This window comes from Medicago sativa, chromosome 1 (genome assembly GCF_051527215.1).
Source record: "Medicago sativa cultivar Bolivia chromosome 1, Bolivia_mono, whole genome shotgun sequence".
Lineage (NCBI taxonomy): Eukaryota > Viridiplantae > Streptophyta > Magnoliopsida > Fabales > Fabaceae > Medicago > Medicago sativa.
In genome coordinates this window covers 74,261,783-74,284,161 of record NC_140749.1, presented here as the reverse complement: position 1 = coordinate 74,284,161, position 22,379 = coordinate 74,261,783, and the positions used below count along the sequence as shown (strand labels likewise).

At 34.8% G+C, this 22,379-nt stretch overlaps 4 protein-coding genes and 1 pseudogene across 7 annotated transcripts; 4 read left to right on the top strand and 1 right to left on the bottom strand.

The window, feature by feature from the left end:
• The first annotated feature begins 2,028 nt into the window (after window positions 1-2,028).
• Window positions 2,029-4,316, top strand: LOC146957328 (uncharacterized). Its single transcript, XM_085735795.1, has 6 exons — window positions 2,029-2,253; window positions 2,508-2,720; window positions 2,880-3,053; window positions 3,218-3,324; window positions 3,476-3,732; window positions 3,831-4,316. Exons 1-6 carry the CDS (start codon window positions 2,173-2,175, stop codon window positions 4,166-4,168), a joined length of 1,170 nt encoding a protein of 389 aa, XP_085591921.1. The 5' UTR covers window positions 2,029-2,172; the 3' UTR covers window positions 4,169-4,316.
• On the bottom strand, window positions 3,728-9,952 carry LOC146957327 (antigenic heat-stable protein). 3 transcript variants are annotated; one of them, XR_015022912.1, is made up of 4 exons: window positions 9,585-9,952; window positions 8,938-9,053; window positions 4,384-5,767; window positions 3,728-4,237 (listed from the first exon to the last, which is right to left on the bottom strand). XR_015022912.1 is itself a non-coding variant. In XM_085735800.1 (3 exons), the coding sequence occupies exons 1-3, from the start codon at window positions 9,690-9,692 to the stop codon at window positions 5,383-5,385; spliced, it is 609 nt and encodes a 202-aa protein (XP_085591926.1). In that variant the 5' UTR covers window positions 9,693-9,952; the 3' UTR covers window positions 3,728-5,382. The 3 variants fall into 3 exon arrangements, 1 of the variants encoding a protein (XP_085591926.1); XR_015022913.1 differs by having other exon boundaries at window positions 3,728-3,989; XM_085735800.1 differs by having other exon boundaries at window positions 3,728-5,767.
• Window positions 9,953-11,333: 1,381 nt separating this feature from the next.
• Window positions 11,334-12,611, top strand: LOC146957326 (RNA pseudouridine synthase 1-like). The gene has a single exon (XM_085735768.1). It carries the CDS (start codon window positions 11,371-11,373, stop codon window positions 12,376-12,378), a length of 1,008 nt encoding a protein of 335 aa, XP_085591894.1. The 5' UTR covers window positions 11,334-11,370; the 3' UTR covers window positions 12,379-12,611.
• Window positions 12,612-13,973: 1,362 nt separating this feature from the next.
• On the top strand, window positions 13,974-21,336 carry LOC146957324 (uncharacterized). Of its 2 annotated transcripts, XM_085735786.1 has the most exons (6): window positions 13,974-16,388; window positions 17,382-17,568; window positions 18,370-18,491; window positions 19,276-19,381; window positions 20,530-20,678; window positions 20,768-21,336. In XM_085735786.1, exons 2-6 carry the CDS (start codon window positions 17,469-17,471, stop codon window positions 20,861-20,863), a joined length of 573 nt encoding a protein of 190 aa, XP_085591912.1. In that variant the 5' UTR covers window positions 13,974-16,388; window positions 17,382-17,468; the 3' UTR covers window positions 20,864-21,336. The 2 variants fall into 2 exon arrangements, with proteins under 2 accessions (XP_085591912.1, XP_085591918.1); XM_085735792.1 differs by lacking the exon at window positions 13,974-16,388 and having other exon boundaries at window positions 17,136-17,568; window positions 18,346-18,491.
• LOC146957325 (RNA pseudouridine synthase 1 pseudogene) lies at window positions 13,988-14,935 on the top strand (annotated as a pseudogene).
• Window positions 21,337-22,379: the final 1,043 nt, after the last annotated feature.

The following is a 22,379-nucleotide window of genomic DNA, read 5'->3' as shown; positions in this document are numbered from 1 at the left end:
TCTAAGAAAATGAAAAGGAAACATTTTTTTTTCTCAAAAAATGAAAGAGAACATTATTTCAAAAAAAAAAAATAAAGAGAACATAAAGCAAATATTTTTGTTACGAAAAGGTGGGGTCCACCCATAGTAATATCATCCTCATCCTCACAATTTCCTAATGTACAAAGTTTGACCCACATCACAAATGTAGTTGTAACAAAACCAGTGACCAAGTTGGCATTCGGATGAGGATGAAAAGTGGATGAACTATAGTTGTAACTTATATGATGCAATTGCCTATGCCTGTTGTATATTTTCATCAAACAAATTTTCAGGATAATTTATTTTACAAGTTAATTTCTTGTATTTATAATTATACTATACTATAGACTGGGCAGATGTGTTGATAATAGTATCAGATATAAAAGTTAGTTATGCTAGTTTTAGTGTCAAATTTTAAAGTATAGGTCGACATTTTACAAGGATGTCATAAGCTTAGATTGAAAACAAATTTAAGAGAGGTAGACATGCAGAAAAGAAAAGAAAAGAAAACTAATGGTTGACACAACATTAGGCAAACGCTATTATAATTAGAAGAAAGAAATTACTCCCTCCGGTCTCAAATGTAAGAAAATTTTCACTTTTTAGATTCATTTAATAAATGATGTATGTGGTCTTTATTATAGACCACATACATCATTTATTGAATGAACCAAAAAAGTGAAAAGTTTCTTACATTTGAAACCGGAGGGAGTAGGTATCAAGCAAAATTAACAAAAATCGATAACTATGCAGTGTCAGTGCTAGTAAAGTTGATTGGCCGACACCAAGAGGTGTTTGCCGGCCTTTAGCGCATCAGCGCTGAAAACTATTAATTTATTAAGAATAATGTATGTGAGTGTGGCTGAGTGTGGCCGTTTTTTGGCTTTCGCACCGGTTTCCGACCCACCAAAGGTGCGCGACTAATCCGGCTCGTGCGTAGAGGCATGCGCACTGGCCAAGCGTTGTTTTCCCTGGGAATCGAACCCGGTATTCCCCGGGTATGTCCTTGGAAGGAGCTCCTTGCCACTGGAGCCCAAGCAACTTGGTTACCTAATTTTAGTTTATTTATACATACTATGAAACTAAGGTCAGATATTTACACTTTGAAGTGTACTCGGACATTTTAACTTTCAAGCATTTATTTTTCAAACCTATTAATTTCTAGAAATTTTAAATTTTGTTGCACTATTTTTACATATCAAGTCAATTTACATTCCCATCAATTTACTGTTAGTTTAATTATTTTCTTATTGTTAAATTTGACGCAATTTACTTTACTTGCTTTTTGTTTCTTTACTTCTGAAGGTTACCAATAAACTCATCCAAAATTATGTGGTTAGGTTTAGCACATTTCAGAGAGAGAGAGAGAGCATTAGTATGGTTAATTTTTATGTTAAAAGTGAAGATCAAACTCTTGACCTCCTTATCACTTCATTTCTTAACTCTTAACAATGAAATGTAAAATAAAAATTACTTGTTCTGCTCATATATAAACCTTATGTATCTTAATGTTGTAATTCATTGTCAAGGTGGTGAACATAATTTCCATTTTACATTTCTCTATTTTTCTCTTATCATATGACTTTATCAAGAATAGTAATATGGGCAACATGTAATGATGTACATTTGTTTTATTTGCTATACCTAATATATTTAGAATGAGGGAGTAATAGAGTGATTTGATTCATGTTATCTCCTAGTTAATATAAAATCCCAACATAAGATTAATTCGATGTGTAATTTAATGAATGGTGTACAGTACTACGTTTATATGCTTTTGTTCATGTACTTCATATATAATAGTATAAAAAAAAAAAATAACAATAGGATACATAGTGAGTTGGAAATTGTACAGTGTAAGGGGATAAGAAGCTTCTACTTTAGAAGTTTTATCTCAAATTGCCTTTTAACTTTATAACAATCAAGTGGGTGCGCCTTTTTAAAATAAAACAAAAATCACTGATAACATTCATAATTTCATATACTATATAAACGAACCTGATCAAGAGAAATATAAACACACACATTCAGAGTCACACACCAATAACATATAGTATCGATCTTAGTTGAGTCATCATTATAAAGCCAACCATATAAAACTCATTCCTCTCCAGTCTCTACTTGTATCCACACTTGAAACGGGTCCTATATATGGCACACATTAACGGGTATGACTGGAGCATGACTCCCTTATTATCCAACAATGATGATGCACAAACTACATATAATATGGTACTATTTAATTTGTTTTTTATATGTAACCTATGTTACTAACCTATGTTACTTAGATTTTTTTTTTCTCATCACTCTTTATCAGTTCATGCTTTTAATTTAATCTCACTAATAATTACGTGCATTAAGGCATTCATTTTCTCCTACTACACACACACGTACCATGCATGTTTTGTATATGGAGGCATTTATTCGCACTTTTATTGATAAAGAATAACGAGATTAATTTGGTATTTTATCTCTTCTAATGTCAGGATAATCATCTGAACTTGAGAGAAATGTCCCAGCATACGCTACCCCTCGGGTTAAAGCTCACATTGACTCCTGAGATGCTTCCATTCACAGAACAAAACATGAACGATGATGCTACAAAAATTACAGCTTCATGCCAACTAGAAATTAAGAAAGTTGAGAAGTTGAAGGCTGTTCATTTTCCAATGTATATGCTCATAATCGGGTTTTTTAAGGTATATATTACTGTGCTAACTACTACGTACTACTAGTATATAGTATTTCACTTGTATAATAGTCAAATTAATTAAGTGTTCCTATTAAGTCCCATAATATTCGAGGTTTTATTATATTATATAATAAAATATTTGTCTCATTATATGCTGTGCATGCAGATTGAGGCTAAATATCCTGCGGATTTGGTAGCTAAGTTTTATTATGCTAAACGAAAATTAGTGTGGGAGATTTTGCGTGATGGTTTAAAGGAAAAGATTGAAATACAGTGGCAAAACATTTCAGCCATTCGAGCTGTTCTTGAGGATAATTTACCTGGTATTCTTGAAATTGAGGTACTTCATTTTTTTAATGCAGGAATAAATAATCTCTTTACACTGTGATAAGCTATACAGGCACATTCACATTAAGAAAACTATATAAATATTTTAAATATTTATTAAATGTATAGATGTTAATTTTCATTGGATTTGTTTTTGTAAATCATTTGAGCTTACAGCTAGACAAAGTTCCATCCTTCTTTCGTGAGATAGAACCAAAGCCTGGAAAGCATACTGTGTGGACCTTATCTCAAGACTTCACTCATGGTCAAGCTTCCAAATACAGGTATGTATTTCCTTTTAACCACGTTATTACACCTTCTTTTTACTTTTGGATGAATACTTGCACGCAAATAAATATGGATTCAATCATAATCAGCTTGATTGTATTTATAGTTTTATAGTACAATTGATGGCAAATATTTCTTTCTACTCAGGAGGCACTATCTTCAATTCCCTCCAGGAGCTCTTGACCAATACTACGCAAAGCTCTTGCAATGTGATAATCGATTGTTGGAATTGAGCCAGAGACCATTTCCAAGTTCACATGCTATTTATTTTGATTCACATTTAGATAAGAGGACAACACAACTTAATTTTTCTCATGATTTGGAAACCACCTCGGTTATGGACCAACAAATTCAACAACTTGGCACGTTGCCTCTAATTTCTAATTATAACAACCCAACTTCAGGTAGCAAAAATTTCCATTGATTATAGTATTCCATAATAATACATGTGTGCTCATCACAACAACATTAGCACTTCTAACATAAAAAACATATGCTACAGATGAGTCGATCAACAATCAAATGCTTCAAGATCCGATGATGTCTTCCTCTTGGAGTCAAGGCTTTCATTATGACACTTCACTTTCAATGGAGTATGTCCCACATGCAAGTTGCATACAAGCACAACCAAGTGGACCAGATTGGTTAAAATATGAACTGCCTGGTCACATTAATAACATGTTGCTAGGAGGTTACCATATCCCAGAAAATGAATTCAACACAACACATATGAGTGATAGTGCCAGTGTAGTTTGCCCAAATGTTGCTCAATCAATTGATGCGAGTCTTGTTTACCACACCAATACAAGCACACAGTTTGATTGGTCTATGTTAACTTAATTTCTCATTTCTCATGAAACTCACTCCGTGCCATATAAAGTCTTTTTTTTCCACATAAATTAAGAGAAGCTGTAAATAAATAAGAAGTGTGTAACAACTTTGCAAAATTGTCAATAATTAACCATTATTTACATTTGGGCTGTTAAAATGGAAGCCTATCTTGATGATAGTGATATGTGGTAAGCTGTTAAACAAGAGAGCATGAAGTTTCATACCTGTCCTTAAATTCATGTGACATACATGTCTTGATGTCCACTTTTATTCAATCCAAGACCCTGAATGTGTGCCTTCGAAGAAGTCGCTTTGTTCTTGACCCTTAACACAGAATTTGTCATTTATAGCATGTTTGCTTCCACATTCACATTGATGTGGAGCTGAACACACAGTTGGCAAACTCTACAAAGCATAGCTTCTGTCCCACCGTGGCTTGTTACCGTGAATTCAAGATTTACCAAACACGCACTTAGAGTAGGTGAAGTTGAATTCAAATGGAGCTCAAACTCCAAGGATGTCAGGCGACTTGCATCTTTAGAAGAGACCACTTTGGAGCATTTATTTTTGCTCTCCCCAATAATATTGGTCTGTTTGTTTGTGAAAGCTTACCTCTATGCTTGGTCTTCAGATAGCATGGCAAAGAGGTTTTAGAATAAGTTGTGGTGGAATTCGACTCTAGTCGCCATCCAGCTAATCAAGGATGGATTTTTTTAGTTCACATCTTTCCTACTCATCAAGCATATGTGCAGATTTTTCTATTCACCCGGAAGCATATTTACCATGAAGCAAACCAAAGATTGTCATCAATGCAATTAAAGAGACGTCAGTTTTAAGGAATACAAGAAATAAGAGAAAATTTAAAGATTAAAATAAAATTGTAACTTTTTTGCAATCTATTGTGCACCACCTACACTCTAGAATTTTCCCAAACAATAATTATGTTCAAAAAAGTGTTACTAATATTTCCCCTAGCATGAACCATGACATTGAGTTCATAATCCTCACATCTCCTAGCCTTCGCAAATTCAATGATGAAAAATTGGAAAAGTTTCATCATTCAAACTCTTATTTATATGAAAGGCATACAAGGTGTCTGAGGCATAATACACAGCTTTGATGGCTGGAACGATTCTTCTGAACTCTAGTGAAGTCCTACAAGTTCAACAATATATTTACCAGATGTGATCACTTCCCTTACAGAAACTTGTTGAACTCCCTGGTCAAGTCTTTGAAATTGATAAAGGTGACTTGCCAGAACCTTCTGATATTGCTGCAGGATCAGAGGACCTGGTGGCGGGATCAGAAGACCTGGTGGCAGTTTCATCTGCACCGTCCAAATTTGTTTCACTGAAGCTTCTTTTTTTTGATGGAGTGATCAAACTCGTATTTTCATTTTCTTTCAGCTTTCCTTTACCTTTTTCTTTTCTGCTGTCGGCCTCCTTATCGGGTTGTGGTTCTCCATTTAGAAGTGGAAATAAAGGAGGTTCCTGGCCACTCAATCGGCAAAACACTCTTTCAACAGTCTCACTTATCTCCTTTCCCAGGCCATTGTTGTCTAAAATTAAATCCCAAACTGATTTTGATGCTTTCTCAAGAACAGAAGCTCTGCATGAAATAGGCATGGATATCAGAAATAGCCAGTAAACCAGAATTCCAGCAAAAACTAAATAATTTGATAGTTGTGAAGCTAAAATCTAATCAGGACTATAACGACTTCAAACAATTCTTCTATGACCTAGACCCACATAAAGCATCTAGTACGAAATACAGCGGAATAGGCATTAACAAAAAAAAAGTGGAAGATGTTATAACAGAAGACTTTATGCAATGCACTTGTTTTTTTGTAATCACATGGCCAATGGGCCAAACTAACAATTCAGACCTGTCTAGTATAGTAGTATAAGATAATGACCCAAAATACATGTAGTAAGTCTAAACAGAGAGACCTTTCTGTGCACGCCTATTTTATTATAATTCATTCGAAGAGTTGCGCACTACCCAAAAAACTAAGACGCACTACCGTATCTGTATAATTACCAAGACAGCCTGTTTATAGGGCATTTAACAGATCCAAACAAGGAGCTTCTACTTTCCACATGCAAAACTAATATAAGGCAGCAACTACAGAGTAAACTCCTATTTCAGTCTATAATAAAGATATAAATGTCAGCACCAAGATTTTCTTAAAAATTTGGACATCAATACCCTCGATCAAAGAAAGTGACATGAAATTCATCCCTACAAAAATTGACATTTAATTCTTCAATCCCGTGTTTGTGCATGGAATTATGACTTTCATGACACTTTTCATGATGATAGCAATAACTTGGTGGCAAAATTTATCCAAGAACCAAAGTATCGACCCGTATATCTTTGGAGGACTGGAATATAGTTTAATTAGGATTTAGCCTATTTCACAGGATTTGATTTGTATTTAACTAAAATCTCTACTAAAACTATTTCATACAAAGAGGTTTAATGGCTGTAAAAAAATAGATACAAAAAATTCAAAATAAAAGAAAGGGGTTTTCAACTTTTCAAGCATTCTTTAGGCTAGCCTTTAAGAAGTGTATATACAAGGTACATCCCAGTCCAAGCCTAGATATGTCAACAGAAAGAGTAAAGAGAGCAACTCCGCAAATGGAAAATAGAGTGAACAGAGCAAAAAAATTGCACATGATTACAAGCAAGCCCTGGCTGGAGAAGAGGGGTCTTATTTGGTGTGCCAGGTGGATTTGCATTTTGGAATGAGAAGAAGTTGAGAGGGTAAAAGTAAGGAAACGTTAAAATAGTAAAAGTTAGATTGGGTGTGTCGTATTCGGGTACTGGCCATGTCTTTGGTTGCTAAACTATATCAAAGCTGTATAAAAGTTAAAATTGGGTGTGTCGTATTCGGGTACTGGCCAGTGGCCATGTCTTTGGTTGCTAAATTGTATTTAAGCTTTATTTAAGACGTATCAGGGAAAAACCAAAACAAGCATACTTATTGGATACACATTGACACGTGTATCAGTATTGGATTGGATACATATCGGACACTATTACTTTTCCGTTTTTTGGAGAACCAGGGTTTCAGATATTGGCTTTTACTATCATTTGTTTGCACGTGTCTTTTCAACCCAATAATCTGAGGGCCACAGTATATTCCTAGACCCTGCTATCCTGCATCTATTTGGAAATCAGAAACAAACTTTCTCCACGCATTAGCAGTAATGCTAGTGAAATTTATGCAAGAGTGGATATCAAGTTGGACCTTACGGGGAGATTCCAACTTATATATATATATATATATATATATATATATATATATATATATATATTGTCACATCAGTTCTGTATACTTGTAAATATAAAGTTTTACATTCACATTACAAATGTTTTCATTGGCACAGTGGTTAAGCCAATTCATGTGCAAAACATGTAGCGAGATCGGTTCATAGTGAACTATTTTTTTGCATTTTCATTGTACGGCTGTTAATGTCAGGAATATATTGCCGCATCAGTTGTGTATATTTATAAATATTATATATACCATTCACATTACAAATGTTTTCGTTGGGGTAGGGGTTAAGCCAATTCATGTGCAAAATATGTTGCGGGATTGATTTCTAGCGAACTATTTTTTGCAGACTTTATAAAAGGGCATAGGCGCTCAATATTATTAGGGTACCGATCCAAGGAACCGTACAATACAAAAGGCGTAGGTGCTCTGAGATTTTATACATGTATTATTAGGGTACCAATCCAAGGAACCAAATACAAATATTATTTTGGCCCCCACATGTACTCTTCGGATTTTCAGCAAGATGATTAAGGGGATGAAAATATTATTGATGGGAGGTTTAGAACTCTACTCCATTCTATGACGTAGTGCAGAAAGACAAACTAAAATCAATAGGACAGAATAAACTATAGATTTTAAACACGATCTAGCTTTACTTTTGAGAGAACATAATCAAGACAACAATCCTTGATCCGATCAACCAAGAAATCATCTAGTTAGAGGAATATGTCATGCAGGATCAAACATGGAAAATTAGTGGTCATAGAGAACATTTCTACTACGGATAACTTCATAGAGAATAAACTTCGATTCTTCAAAATCTTCCCTCTCTTTCATTCAAATTTTTTTAAAAAAATAATTATAACCACTTGATGGTGCAGGAAGAATGGATAAATAATTTACACATTTTGGGAAGCAAGTTGGGAGTTGGACAGAATTTCAAGATCTTCAAATATTCACAGTTCACACTATACTTTTATATGGGGCAAGAGATTTCAAGCCAAACCCAAGTATGAGACTTTTTTGTTTTAGTGAAGGAAAACGTGCGCAAAACATAGGTGGCTAATTACAACTGTTCGTAGCATGGGTGTTGTTCGTGCAAATGTAGCACTGTCACTGGGGCAGATTTAGTCTATACTATATCTAGTTATTCTACTAGCTTCATTTGCCTCAAGTTAGAAAGTTGTGATTAGACTTATCTTAAGTACACAGATTTCATCTATATTTCATACGATGTGATTGAATGGCTGAGACAGCAAACACTTTACAGAATAGAGTTTTACTTGTCTGTCTTTTTTTATGAAAAGAGTTTTTTCTTCTTTTGAAGAATAGTTTGTGCAGCCTATACAATGCCAAACTAAACAGCGCGAAATAGAGTATATCATTAGCCCAGCATGCAACAGACACAGAAAAAAAAATTAAACTTTTCGAGTTCCCAACAAAGGGATCAACATTTGGTCCAATAATAAATATAAGCAAATCTGTGACTTACTCAAGCTCTTGGCGAAGCGCATCAAATAGCTCTCTTTTGGTCTGTTTCTCAGCACCAGGGGTGTTCAGAACCTTACTCTGTTCAGCCATCTTTATAGTAGTACTCTTGAGTTCCTCCTACAAAAAACAAACCAGCACAAAACTTATCACAATAAACTTGAAGACATTTCACAGCTTGTAAACCAATTATACCAAAATTCAAAATCAATGGAAGAAAAATAGCAGACATGTCAAGCCTAAGAAGCACTAGCACAAACACTAGTCTGATGATAATTTGAGAAAATGAAAGTAATTGAATATAACTGCAGCTTCCACGTGTCGAACACCAAACCCCTCTTAAATATACTTTTAGTCCCTACAATTATAGTGTTATTGTGCTGTAAGTTTTTTTGTTCAAATTCACAGATTGGAAGAAAAAAAAAATATGCTTTTTTGACATGTGGACATGTGTCGTGATTTTATTGGGACACGTCAGACTAAAACCAACAATTTTTTGAATCTACAAGACTAATTTTATCAAATCAAAATAAAAAAAACGTTATAATTGCACAGGACTAAAATTATATTTAAACCTATTATAATATACAAAAATCACAAACTAATTAGAACTAGAAAAATAAAATTGGAAAAAAGGAGGGTAGAAACTACATTGGCTTTGAGCTGATTGATGATCTTCAACCTAAGAGCATCAATTGTGCCGTCGTTCATCAGCGACTCTAATACATCTTCGGGAGTGATCACCGAAGAAGAAGCCATAAGCAATAGCAGTCACCGTCGAAGACTATTCGATTTCGCGAGAAGGCAAAATATGGAAGAATTTGGATATTGATTTGTATCGATGGATATAGACCAATGTTGGATATGAAAACGCAATAATTGGAGGTCGTATTGATGGGTGCCGTGTTAGTTTCGAGGAAATTGAAATTCAGAAAACCCTAATTTTTTGATGAGGGAAGGAGGAAGGAGGAAGACTATAGCGCGAAATCAATAGATCCATCAAACACACATCTGGCAGTAAGTCTGATGTGCCCCACACTCTATAGGTTCTTTTTTTTTTTTTTTTTTGGAAAAACTATAGGCAATGTCATAATATAGGCAAGGTCCGGTTCGAACCCCGGCCACCACAAAATAAAAAATAGATATATCTATAATTTTTGTACAATTGGCAAAAATATATTTTTATCAAGTTTAATCAAATTTTTTTTTCGAATGTGTTTTAAAAATTATGTCAATTTATTTTTTGTCTCAAATTTATTAAAAATTATGTTAACTTATCTTGTATTTCGGCGAACACCCAATCTAGTTGACCCATTTAAGGTAAAAACAATTGACCCAAATTTTTGGTCAACGCAGTTGTCGTAGCTTGTTTTACAACTTTAGATTAATGTCTATACATATAAATAAAGCTGAAAACAGCAAAAATCTCTCTTCTTCTTCATTCAACCGTATTATTCAATTTTGTGCAAACTTATTGTGATGGAAGCCTAAACCCTATTGTGATGGAAGCCTAAACCCTAAATTGATCCATTGGTGTAAGGGTGCTTCGTTTATGAGTAATTAGGTTTGAAACTAATGCTAATTTCGTTTACATGTCAATTGTTTCCTGTATCAATTTCATGTCTCTTTAATTTGTTTGATGTTTGCTCGATTTCGATTATGTTGATGCAAATTCGATTTTGTTTATGCTTACTCAATTTGTTTCGGTTTTGCACCATTGAGATTATTCAAGTTACTTGATATAGGTTATGGCATTTAGTAGTAAGATTGAACTAATGAGATTATTTTTATCGCTGGTTCAGCTCAGTTTCATTCCATGTCGTTATATTTCATTCCGTTTCACATTGGTTTGGTTTGGATTTTATTTTAAAAGTCAACGAACCAAACCAAACCGCATACTTTTTTATCTTGTGGTTCAGATGACTTTTAACCTCAAAACCGAACTAAACCGCACAACACACCCTTATTGAAGAGTAATCAATGCTTATTTTTTTTACAAGTATTTTACATGCATATAAATTTTAGTATAAATATTTTGTAACACACCCTTATTGAAGAGTAATCAATGCTTATTTTTTTTACAAGTATTTTACATGCATATAAATTTTAGTATAAATATTTTGTTAACGTATCTTAACCGTATCATATCTTGAATTTTAAAATTTTTGTATCGTACCATATCCACACCCACACTATCTATCCATGCTTCATAGATCTTTAGTGATATGGAGAAGAAAAAAAAAATTGTTGGATAATTGAATATTTATTTTTCTTAGACATGTTTTTTTTAGAGGTTTTCCTAGATATGTTATAAATTATAATTTTTTTAAAGAATTATAGATTATAATTTATTTCTTTCCTTCAAAAAAATTATAATTTATTTCTTTAAAATCTACTCAAAATATTTTTTCATTCGCCCCCCGCATAAAACAAAACCATGCTAAAGCACCACCACCACCACCACCACCATTTCAGAAACCAGTGCAAGCTGCCACACACACCACCCTCCCCCGTCATCCCCACCGTCGTAGCAATGTCATCACCACCCCATCTTTCCGAAAACACCCCTATAATCTTATCAAATTACCCAATACCACTCTCCCCTCAACTTCCACCAATCTCAAAGCAAATCGAACTCAACAGAGCCATAATCGCTACTTCAAACTCCGAACTCTTCTCACTCGCACAAAACCACATCATCTACGAAGACGAGTATCTCCTCGCAGTTAACAAACCGCAAGGAATCTACTGCGACAATGTCCTCACCTCGCTTCAATCACAAAGCACCGTTGGATCAGAGCTTCATCTCGCGAATCGACTCGATCGGGATACGAGTGGTGTTATGCTTATAACGAAATCGCATAAGATAGCTTCAAAGCTTGTTAAAGCATTCACTGATCGTAAAGTGAAGAAAACGTATATTGCTTTTTGCACTGGTCGTGTTCCTGATTGGAAAACAATAACTGTTAAATCCGGTCACGGTAGGTCGAAATTCGGTGCGTGGAGGGTTTATGGTTTTTCTGATTCCGGTCGTGGGTTACCGGGTGGATCGGTTGTTCGTGAAATGGAAACTTCGTTTGAGATTTTATCAGTTAACGGAAAAGGGGGTTTTAGGGAGGTGACAGAGTTAGGGTTTGAAGAGGGGAATGTGGTGGTTGTTGAAGAAAAAGCAGTGCAAATGGATGGTGATGAAGGGAATGAGATTGTTGTAAGAGCTTATCCGAGGAGTGGAAGAACGCATCAGATTCGATTGCATTGTCAATATTTGGGGATTTCGATAATTGGGGATGTAAAATATGAGGGGGTGTATGAATGGAAAGGTAGGGTTTATGATGGTTATCATCTTCATGCAGAGACATTGTCGTTTGATCATCCTGTTACTGGTGTTCGTGTTATGATTCATGCACCTCTTCCGCAATGGGCGAACCAGGCGCTGCAATTGTAACCTTAATGCATGTAGAATCCGTGTTTTAGGTAGATGATGCTAGCCTGCAATTTTGTGAGGTTCTTGCTAACTTATTTTGTTTCAAGAATTTGTTATCTTACATTTTGGCTTTGAATTGTACATAATAGCTTTGTCTCTGTTTGCACAATTAATGTCATTTATGTTTGATTTTGTTCGGTAAAAGAAAAGTTTGATATTATAAACAAAGTTGGCAATGATTGCTATTGGGGATTCTCATGGTATTGATAATTAGTATAGTACTATATTTTTGGCAACAGTTTGTATTTATGCTAGTTTAAGTGAAGACGGTACTTGTATTTGTATCAATGACCATCGCTTAATTACGTAAGCTCAATTCATTTATTTGCGGTCCATTCTAATTGAAACTACAAATATCTTGTTAATCAAAACTGCTAGTTTAATTATTTATTGTCGGGATATATCTATGAAGTTCACAATCTGTCGTTGAAAACAACCGGTTTGCATATTCCAATAGTCATGCGCAGGCTCCCCTCTTATTATTCTGGCTTTTCTGTACACATGTTCGACTGTGGCATATGAAAATGGAAATGTTGAGTGAGTTTCTTACACAAATTCTGATACATGTGGCTGCATTAATTGGAATTTTGTTTGCTTTGCTTCAATGGTTTTATGTATCGAGTGTCAGGGTGTTGTTTGCTGCAAATCACACTGAAGCAACCGCCTGATATAAAACCGTGAAGATAACCACCTATGTCAATGCTAGAACAACTCTTGAAGCCAGGAAGGGAAAAAGAAAAGGCTTCTGCTGTTGCTTTTCACTCTGGTGCAGTGATGGGCTTTCTTGCTGCAAATGGCCTGTTATTGTTATCTTTGATTCCCATATCAATTACCAGGACTGTATGACAGAAATTATCCAACTATAAAACCAGTAAAATACCTAAACTTAAAGTCACATACTGGCTTGAATTGATAGTTGAAGCTGGTTTTACAGTCATGGCAACGACGAGTGTGGGAAGGCAGCTCTAAAAAATGGTTGTGGAAATTCTTAGGCAATTCAATACCATTCTCCGTCTTACAGAAGGAAGAGGCTACCTGGGAAAAGATTTCCACTGATCCCACCCGGTACATCGATTCTGCTTACACCTTTTATTGCTGCAAGATTCTTTCCTGGTTCTCTTGTTTCCAGTGTGTAGGTTTACTGTGTTATATTTGTTCAATGCCAAATTCGCAACACTAATGCTATCTTTTTAGCCATTAAGCTGCCCTATTCACATGTGCCTTAGTTATTGATATTCAAATTTTTTAAGATCTCAAAAATTTATGGTACCATTCAACTGTTGCTCTGAAAGTGTTTTACAGATCTTGAACTCCCATTGAGGAACACTACAAGAAATTCATTGTATTTGTCCTTTTAGTCCGTTATTGCATCAAGAGTTTACTATTATACACTGTTTTGGAGCCTATAGGCTGTTATTACCATTCATGCTGTTTCATTGGGTGCAACGGGGTCAGAAGCTCAGAGACACGACAGGTCTTCAACATTTTGATCAAGCTGGTAGCAGTTCAGTCATTGGTATCTTGTCCATTGGTATTCTTGCAATCAACTAAACTTGGTTAAACATATGTAATGCTTATAACAAAATCGCACAAGGTTGCTTCGAAGCTTGTCAAAACCTTCACCGATCACAAAGCAAAGAAAACATACATCGCTCTCTGCACTGGGCAGAAACCTAATTGGGAAACGATAACCGTAAGATCTGGTAGGTCGAAATTTGGCGCGTGGAGAGTTTACACTTTTTCTGATGCCGGTTGTGGGATACCGGGTGGATTGGTTGTTCATAAAATGGAAACTTCGTTCGAGGTTTTATCTGTTAACAGAAAAGGGGGTTTCAGGGAGGTGTATGAGTTAGGGTTTGAAGGGAGTGATGTGGTGGTTGTTGAAGAAAAAGCGGTGAAAATGGAGGGTGCTGATGAAGGGAATGAGATAGTGGTGAGAGCTTACCCTAGGAGTGGAAGAACACATTAGATTCGACTGCATTGTCAATATCTAGGGATTTCGGTAACAAGGGATGTGAAATATGAAGGTTTATGAATGGAAACGTTGGTTTCCTGATGGGCATCACCTTCATGTGGAAACATTGGAATTTGATCATCGCGTTACTGGTGTTCGTGCTATGCTGCGTGCACCTCTAGGCTCTAAGACTCTAACCCAATGGGCGAACCAGGTGTTGTCAAATACTAACATAGACACGTGAAAAATTAGTTGCTGGCTGTTTGTAGATGGTTTTGAGGTTCTGGTTAACTGATTTTGTGTCAAGAATTTGTTAACTTTCATTTTGAATTTGATTGTACATAATAGCATCAAAAAACATTTGATTTTCCGTCAAAAAACATTGTAGTTTGATTGTACATAATCTGCTCGTACAAATAATGTCATGTTTGAATTTTGATATTGCTCCGTCAAAAAACATGCTTGATATTGTAATCAAAGTTGACAATGATTGCTCTTGGAGATTCTCATGTGCTTATGGATTTCTTCAATAATTGAAGTGAAGCATAGTATTGACTATTGAAAGTTAATAATTTTGTTGCAACAGTTCGTATTTATACCACCAGTTTAAGTGAAGGTGGTGCTTGTATTTGTATCCAATGTCCATGAATATATTTGTAATGAAAACTACTTGGGAAGCTGAATTCATTTATTCATCAAATATTTTACTTTTTAATGAAAATTACTATTTTAATTTATGGTTTGGGGTATATCTTTGAAGTTCAAATCCGCCGTTTAAAACAAGCAGTTTGACTTTATATATTCTGATCGCCATGCGCAAGCTCCCCTCTTATTATTCCGTCTTTTCTATAACACATGTTCAAGTTCACCTGTGGCATATGAAAATGAAAATGTTGAGTGAGGTTCTTACACATATTCTGATACATGTTGCTGCTTTAATTGGAATTGTGTTTGATTTGCTTCAATGGATTTTAGTTCCAAGGGTCAGCGTGTTTTCTGCTAATCATACTGATGTGAACAGTGGATATTGAAAAAGCATAATATGAGGTTCAGAATTGGATAATGGTGTTCAGGCTGATGAAGTGTGCTGAAATCCAGCATGCCAATTCAGCTTTGGGAATCTCTTCCCTGGTCACAATTTTTAAGTTTACGATTGAATTTAGGCATTTAACTATGGTACCAGGCTACCTGCAAACTAATGCTTGGTCTGTTTCGATATGTTTCCAGGAGCTGCTTCATTTCTGTTTACCGAGTACGTAAATTATACCGAAATGCAATCTTTGCAAACCAGCAGTTGCTAATGCCATCTTTAATATTGTTTCCAGTTTCACTTATGGCTTGGTGGCTGGTGCTCTAACCTCTGTCCTCTCTGGTTTTCCTGGGATGAAGATAACAACTTATGCCAATGCTAGAACAACTCTTAAAGGCACCCGGGAGAAAAGGAAAGGCTTCTATTGTTGCTTTTTGCTTTGGTGCATTGATGGGTTTTCTTTTTGCTGCAAATGGCCTGTTGGTACCACCTTTGATTCCCATATCAATTACAAGGACCTTGTCACAGAAATTATCCTACTATGGAACCAGTAAAATACCTAAATTTAAAGTCATATACTGGCTTGAGTTGAAAGTTTATACTGAACCTGAGGTGCTTTTTTAACAAGGTTTTGCTATTGGATCTGCACGCTTGTCTCCTCACTCTCTTGCATTGTGTAGTGCTTGTATGAGCAGAAAAGGCATCAAAACAGTGAATGTCTCAACACCAAAGGTTATTATTGGTTTGATTATTTAAGCAATGCTTCCCTACTGATTTTCAGCATGACGACGAAGAGTGTCGGAGTACAGCTCTAAAAAATGGTTGTAGAAGTTCATATACAATTCAATTCTATTCAGTCTTATAAAAGGAAGAACAAAACCAGATTATGCTACCTGCTGAAAAGATTTCCATTGATGCCTTACTTGAGAAGATGATCACGCCTGGTACAAGATTAATAAACTACGTATCATCTTTAGAGCCAAAGAAGTAAGACAACTTTTTTTCCTTCTAAACTCTGCAAAATTAATAAACTACGTTCAACACTTTTTTTTTTTTGGTCAGGTAGCCTAGTTTTTGGTCAGGTAGCCTAGTGGCTAGAATTCACCTTATAAGGTGAATAAGTGGAGTGTCCGGGGTTCGAACCCCGGCCCCTGCATATAATAATGCATTGTCCTAACAACTGAGCTATGCTCACATGACAACTACGTTCAACACAACTAAGTATGAATGTTTATAAAATGATGAAAAAACTAAAACCGAAATTGTGTGTAGGACTTTTACATTAGACTTTTCTCTAATGGCCAGACTTCAGAAGTAGCCACTACCTTCATGGCTCTTTTCCTATATGTAAAGCCATCTTAGTTTAATGCACGACAATTAAGAAATGTTAGTAAGTATGTTACTCACAAACATAGTTTTTGCTTACCACATGGGACCATATGGGAAATCCACCCAAGAAATTTTGCTGCGATTTCAATTTTAACGATGGGTCATATCACATTTATTATTTATTGTATAAAAAAAGAAAATACTTTTAAAAAATAAATAGTATTTTTTTGTAATATTTACATTTATAATTTCTTTAGCAAAATTTACATTTATAATTAAAAATGAATAATGTATTTTTTTTAATAGTAAACGTGGTATTGCATTATGACAACACGATGAAACATGATTGAACATAGACTGAAGAAATACATTTTTTGTTTGAGAGGAAAGTGAAGAGATACATTGATGGCATGCATAATACGTACTTATGTCAGTCGCATACTCGCATTTGGTGGGCGATGAAAGAGCTTTGTGGTTTCCAATAATATGACTCATGCTATAAAAATTTCATGCACCCTTGTTATGCTTTGGTTTTTCAAATCAATGTTACTACGTTCAAGTTGTCCAATTTCAATTTCAACATGTATAACATATCATGAGACCGATCAAGTAGCTGATACCTTGCCCAATTTAATCTTGATCTGGTTTAAGGTTTAGGGTACAAAGCTCAGTCAATTTCCAAAGTTGCTCTCACTGTCATTTCATTCTCTTTCGATCTCAGCGAGCGATTCCATTGCAATGGCGATTAGGGTTCGAAACCCTAACTTTCTCTCTCTCATTCTTATCTCCCTTCTCTCCATCGCTTCCGCCAAGGTTTTCTTCGAAGAACACTTCGAAGGTATATCATCCATTTCTATATCTCTTTTTTCATTTCATTCTTACTAGATCGTGAGCTTCAATTTAACATTCATGTTTGTATTTTATGGATTTTGAATTTTCGTTTGTGCATTGTTGTGTAATTTCAATAATGTGATTGAATTTTCATGATCGGTGTTTTTATAATGTGATTTGAATCTCGATCTGAACTATTAGATTGTTTGATTCGATCTCAACTGTCGTTGTCTGGAGTAGATCTGCACACGTGTGTACCGAACGTGATGATGTTGATTTGAAAATGATTTGGCATTTCTTTTTTTGTTTTTTGGTGTATTAATCTTTGTTTGATTAGTGATGTATAAACTACAGTGACAATTAACTGTATTTGAATTTCCATTTTCATTTTGTTTACAATCTTTTTAATCTCATTTCTGAAGACGACTTTAATTGATTTGAATTGTGTGTCTGGATTAAGTAATGGTAGTTTTTCTTATTTTACTTTGAATTATTTGTCTCTGTTTTTGTGTGTAAGGAGCTGAATTATTTATTTTTGGTGAACAATGACCAGCTTTTTATAAAATGTAAACGTTTAAATTTATCTGTATTATTGTAAGAACTGTTTGGATTAACTTATTTGAGCTTATCTAGTGGCATAAGCTCCAGTGAGGTTGTATGGAAGAACATACGAAAACACCTTATGACGTGTTCATAAGCTGTTTTCAGTTTATTTCCATTCAGTTTATTTCCATAACTCACAACTTATAGCATTTCCGAAAACAATTTGTGCTAATCCGAGCAGGGCCATAATATTATGTCATTGTAGCTATGGAGGAACACGTTGATCTAATGTCAGATCTTGTTCAGAAAATCTCTTCTGAACTTCGTTCTAACCTTCGTCCTGCAAAGGATAACTTTTTAGGTTTCTTTCATGCCATTGATTGGAAGGTACCTACTCTTCTCCCTCCAATTTCGCCGCAAACCTTCTCTTTTATTTCTATCTATTTCCTTTTTTTTAGTGCTTTATCCATTATCAAGTTTAATTGAATGTGGTTTTTTCAATTTTCTATTTATTTTGGTGTGTGAGAAATTAAATGAACTAAGCTTGAAGTGCAGAAACTACTGTCTTGTTTTGTGCTTGTTTGGACTGTTTGTAATTCATTGATTATCACTTTTCAGCATTGTAAGATACATGTGACTAGTGAGTTGTATCTTGATTCGGTATTAAATTGAACTTATGACCTGTTTGGATTGACTTATTTTTGAGCTCATGAAAAATAACTTATGCGAATAAATAAGCTTTTTTGTTAATTCATAAGTTTTCACTGTATTTACATAAGCTGTTTTTTCATAAACTACTGACAAAACTTATTTATTAGCATAAGCTCAAAAATAAGCCGATCCAAACGAGCCCCTAATTAATACAAATCCGCAGTGTGTATCTTTTTGGACATGAATCACATCTTGAATGAATCACTGCCTAAACTTGTGTACCAACCACTGTGATGTCAAATGGCGGCACTGAAGCGCTGTAGCATGGAGAGTTTGTTTTTTTTTTATATTTGGATATCACTTATAGAAAAATAATATGGTTTTATGGATCATATTAGTTTTGGTGTTATGAATTATCATATTCAATCTCTACCCTTTTATCGTTTTAGAAATTTCTGGTTATTTGAATCCTGCAAACTTACTAATATTGCCTTGATTTTCTTTTTTTGTTTTGTTTCAGGAACCCTGTCTACTGGGATTGTTAACATTCTATGTTCTATTGCTTCTTGTAACTATAATCTCTAGGAAGAATACCAACTTTCAGATGTGCTTGTTCCTTTTGACGTGTACGTAGCATTCCTTCTTTTAATTTTATGGAATGTTATTTTTGAATAAACTATAAAGGCTTAATTAAACTGTTCTATTAGTTTTGATGGACCTCACTTATTTTTTGATTTTATGGAATGTTATTTTTGAATAAACTATAAAGGCTTAATTAAACTGTTCTATTAGTTTTGATGTACCTCACTTCACATCTGTTTGATGTTGTTGCCTTCTCCATGATAATCAACTTATCGCCCTGCCTTTAATTTTCTGCATTGAGCAGCGATAATGTGATATTTGAAAATAAATAAATTATGTAGTCTATTCTGTTTGGTAACATTATGGCGTAATTTGATCCATGTAGCCGGCCCCACTTAGTGAGATAAGGCTTGGTTGTTGCTGTTGTTGTAGTCTATTCCTTTTGGTAACTCATCGGAATTACAACTTTTTGCATAGTGAAACATTTAGATGTTTGCAAAATTATCCACTTTATTTACATCAATATTTCTTTAGAATGAGATTTTTCATGATACGATCTTAGTCACTGATCAGGCAATGGAGATACAAAATAATTAGTTAGTTCAATAGCTAGTTAGAGGAGAGGTGATCACATATAAATAATAGGGAAGAATATATAGTTTTGGATTTTTGAGTTGAAATTTGAATACCTAAGGTGCAGAGAAGATATACACATTATTGCCGTGCATTATTGTGTCTCAAGTACTAAGAAAGATAGGTTTATGATAGCACATTATGGTGTAATTTGATCCATGTAGCCAACCCCATTTAATGGGATAAGGGTTGGTTGCTGCTGTTGTCTTCTTGTGTCTCAAGTCTAAACTTGTATCAGACTGATATGTCTGATCATTTCCCATACACATTTTTTGTGTGTGCTAACATCTGTAGGATGTAATTAATAGGGAAGAATAGATGGTTTTGGGTTTTGGAGTGGAACTCCAAATACCTGGTTTAGAGAAGATATACACATTTCCATTATGCATTATTGAGTCTCAAGTCTAAACTTGTATCGGGTCTGATATGTATGATCATTTTCCATGCACAGCTTGCGTATTTACATCTTTTAATCCTGCTGTCTCTTTGATATTTTTGAAGTTCTTTTATCTTTATCAAACCGATAATACAGTTCGTCTTCAAAATTGTTTTGATGCAGTGTCTGGTGTATATCTTGCTGAGAGTTTTAATAGTATTCTAGGGGAAAACTGGAAAAGCTTCTCTAGTCAAAACTATTTTGATCCAAGTGGAGTATTTATGTCAGTTCTTTGGTCTGGACCTCTTCTTGCATTCGCTATTATATTCTTGGTTAGTATTTTCCCCTATGACGCAACCTATGCTGACGGTCATCTTTTCATATTGAATATTAACTATAAGTATCTTGTCTCTTTCTGCAGATCAATACACTCTTTTCCTTATGTTACTTGATTGTGAAGTGGAAAAGAGCTGAACTAAGACATCGTGCAAGGGCTGCTCGTAGTAAGCAGGAATAGTTGATCTATAGCTGGATTTTGATCGATTGAATGTAGTCAGATTTTGATGGATTACACTAAGGAGTTCGTGTCAATGAGGTGTTGTAATCACATGATCTATAACTGGTGTTCGTGTTATGATTCGTGCACCTCTTCTGCAATGGGCGAACCAGGCGCTGCAATTGTAACCTTAATGCGTGTAGAATCCATGTTTTAGGTAGATGATGATGGTCGGCAATTTTGTGAGGTTCTTGCTAGCTTATTTTATTTCAAGAATTTGTTATCTTACATTTTGGCTTTGAATTGTACATAATAGCTTTGCCTCTGTTTGCACAATTAATGTCATTTATGTTTGATATTGTCCATTCAAAGAAATGTTTGATTTTGTAAACAAAGTTGGCAATGATTGCTCTATTCGGGATTCTCATGGTATTGATAATTAGTCTCGTACTATATTTTTGGCAACAGTTTGTATTTATACTAGTTTAAGTGAAGACGATACTTGTATTTGTATCAATGACGATAGCTTAATTACGCAAGCTCAATTCATTTATTTGCCGTCCATTCTAATTGAAACCACAAATATCTTGTTAATCAAAACTGCTAGTTTAATTATTTATCGTCGGGATATATCTATAAAGTTCACAATCTGTCGTTGAAAACAACCGGTTTGTATATTCCGATAGCCATGTGTAGGCCCCCCTCTTATTATTCTGGCTTTTCTGTAACACATGTTCAACTGTGGTATATGAAAATGGAAATGTTGAGTTTCTTACACAAATTCTGATACATGTGGCTGCATTAATTGGAATTCTGTGCTTTATGTTTCGAGTGTCAAGGTGTTGCTACATCGGATATAAAACTTTTGAAGCCGCGAAGATAACCATCTATGTCAATCCTAGAACAACTCTTGAAGCCAGGAAGGGAAAAAGAAAAGGCTTCTGCTGTTTCCCTTCGCTTTGGTGCACTGATGGGCTTTCTTCTTGCTGCAAATGGCCTGTTATTGCTATTTTTGATTCCCATATCAATTGCCAAGACTGTGGAATGTATGACGGAAATTATCCGACTATAAAACCAGTAAAATACCTAAACTTAAAGTCATATACTGACTTGAATTGATAGTTGAAGCTGGTTTTCAGTCATGGCAATGAAGAGTGTTGGGAAGGCAGCTCTAAAAAATAGTTGTAGAAATTCATAGGCAATTCAATTCCATTCGCTGTCATACAGAAGGAAGAGGCTACCTGTGGAAAGATTTGCACTTACTTCTCACTTAAGTAGATGATTCCACCCAGTACACCTGTGCTGGTGTTTTTTTTGTTCAATGCAAGTTTGCAACAGTAATGCTATCTCTTTAGCCAATAGCCATTAAGTTGCTGTATCCTCATATGCCTTGGTTATTGATATTCAAATTTTTAAGATCTAAAATATTTATAGTACCATTCAACTGTTAGTTTGAAAGTGTTTTACGGATCTTGAACTCTCCGGTTGAGGAACTCTATAAGAAACTCATATTATTTGTCTTTTTAGTTCATTATTG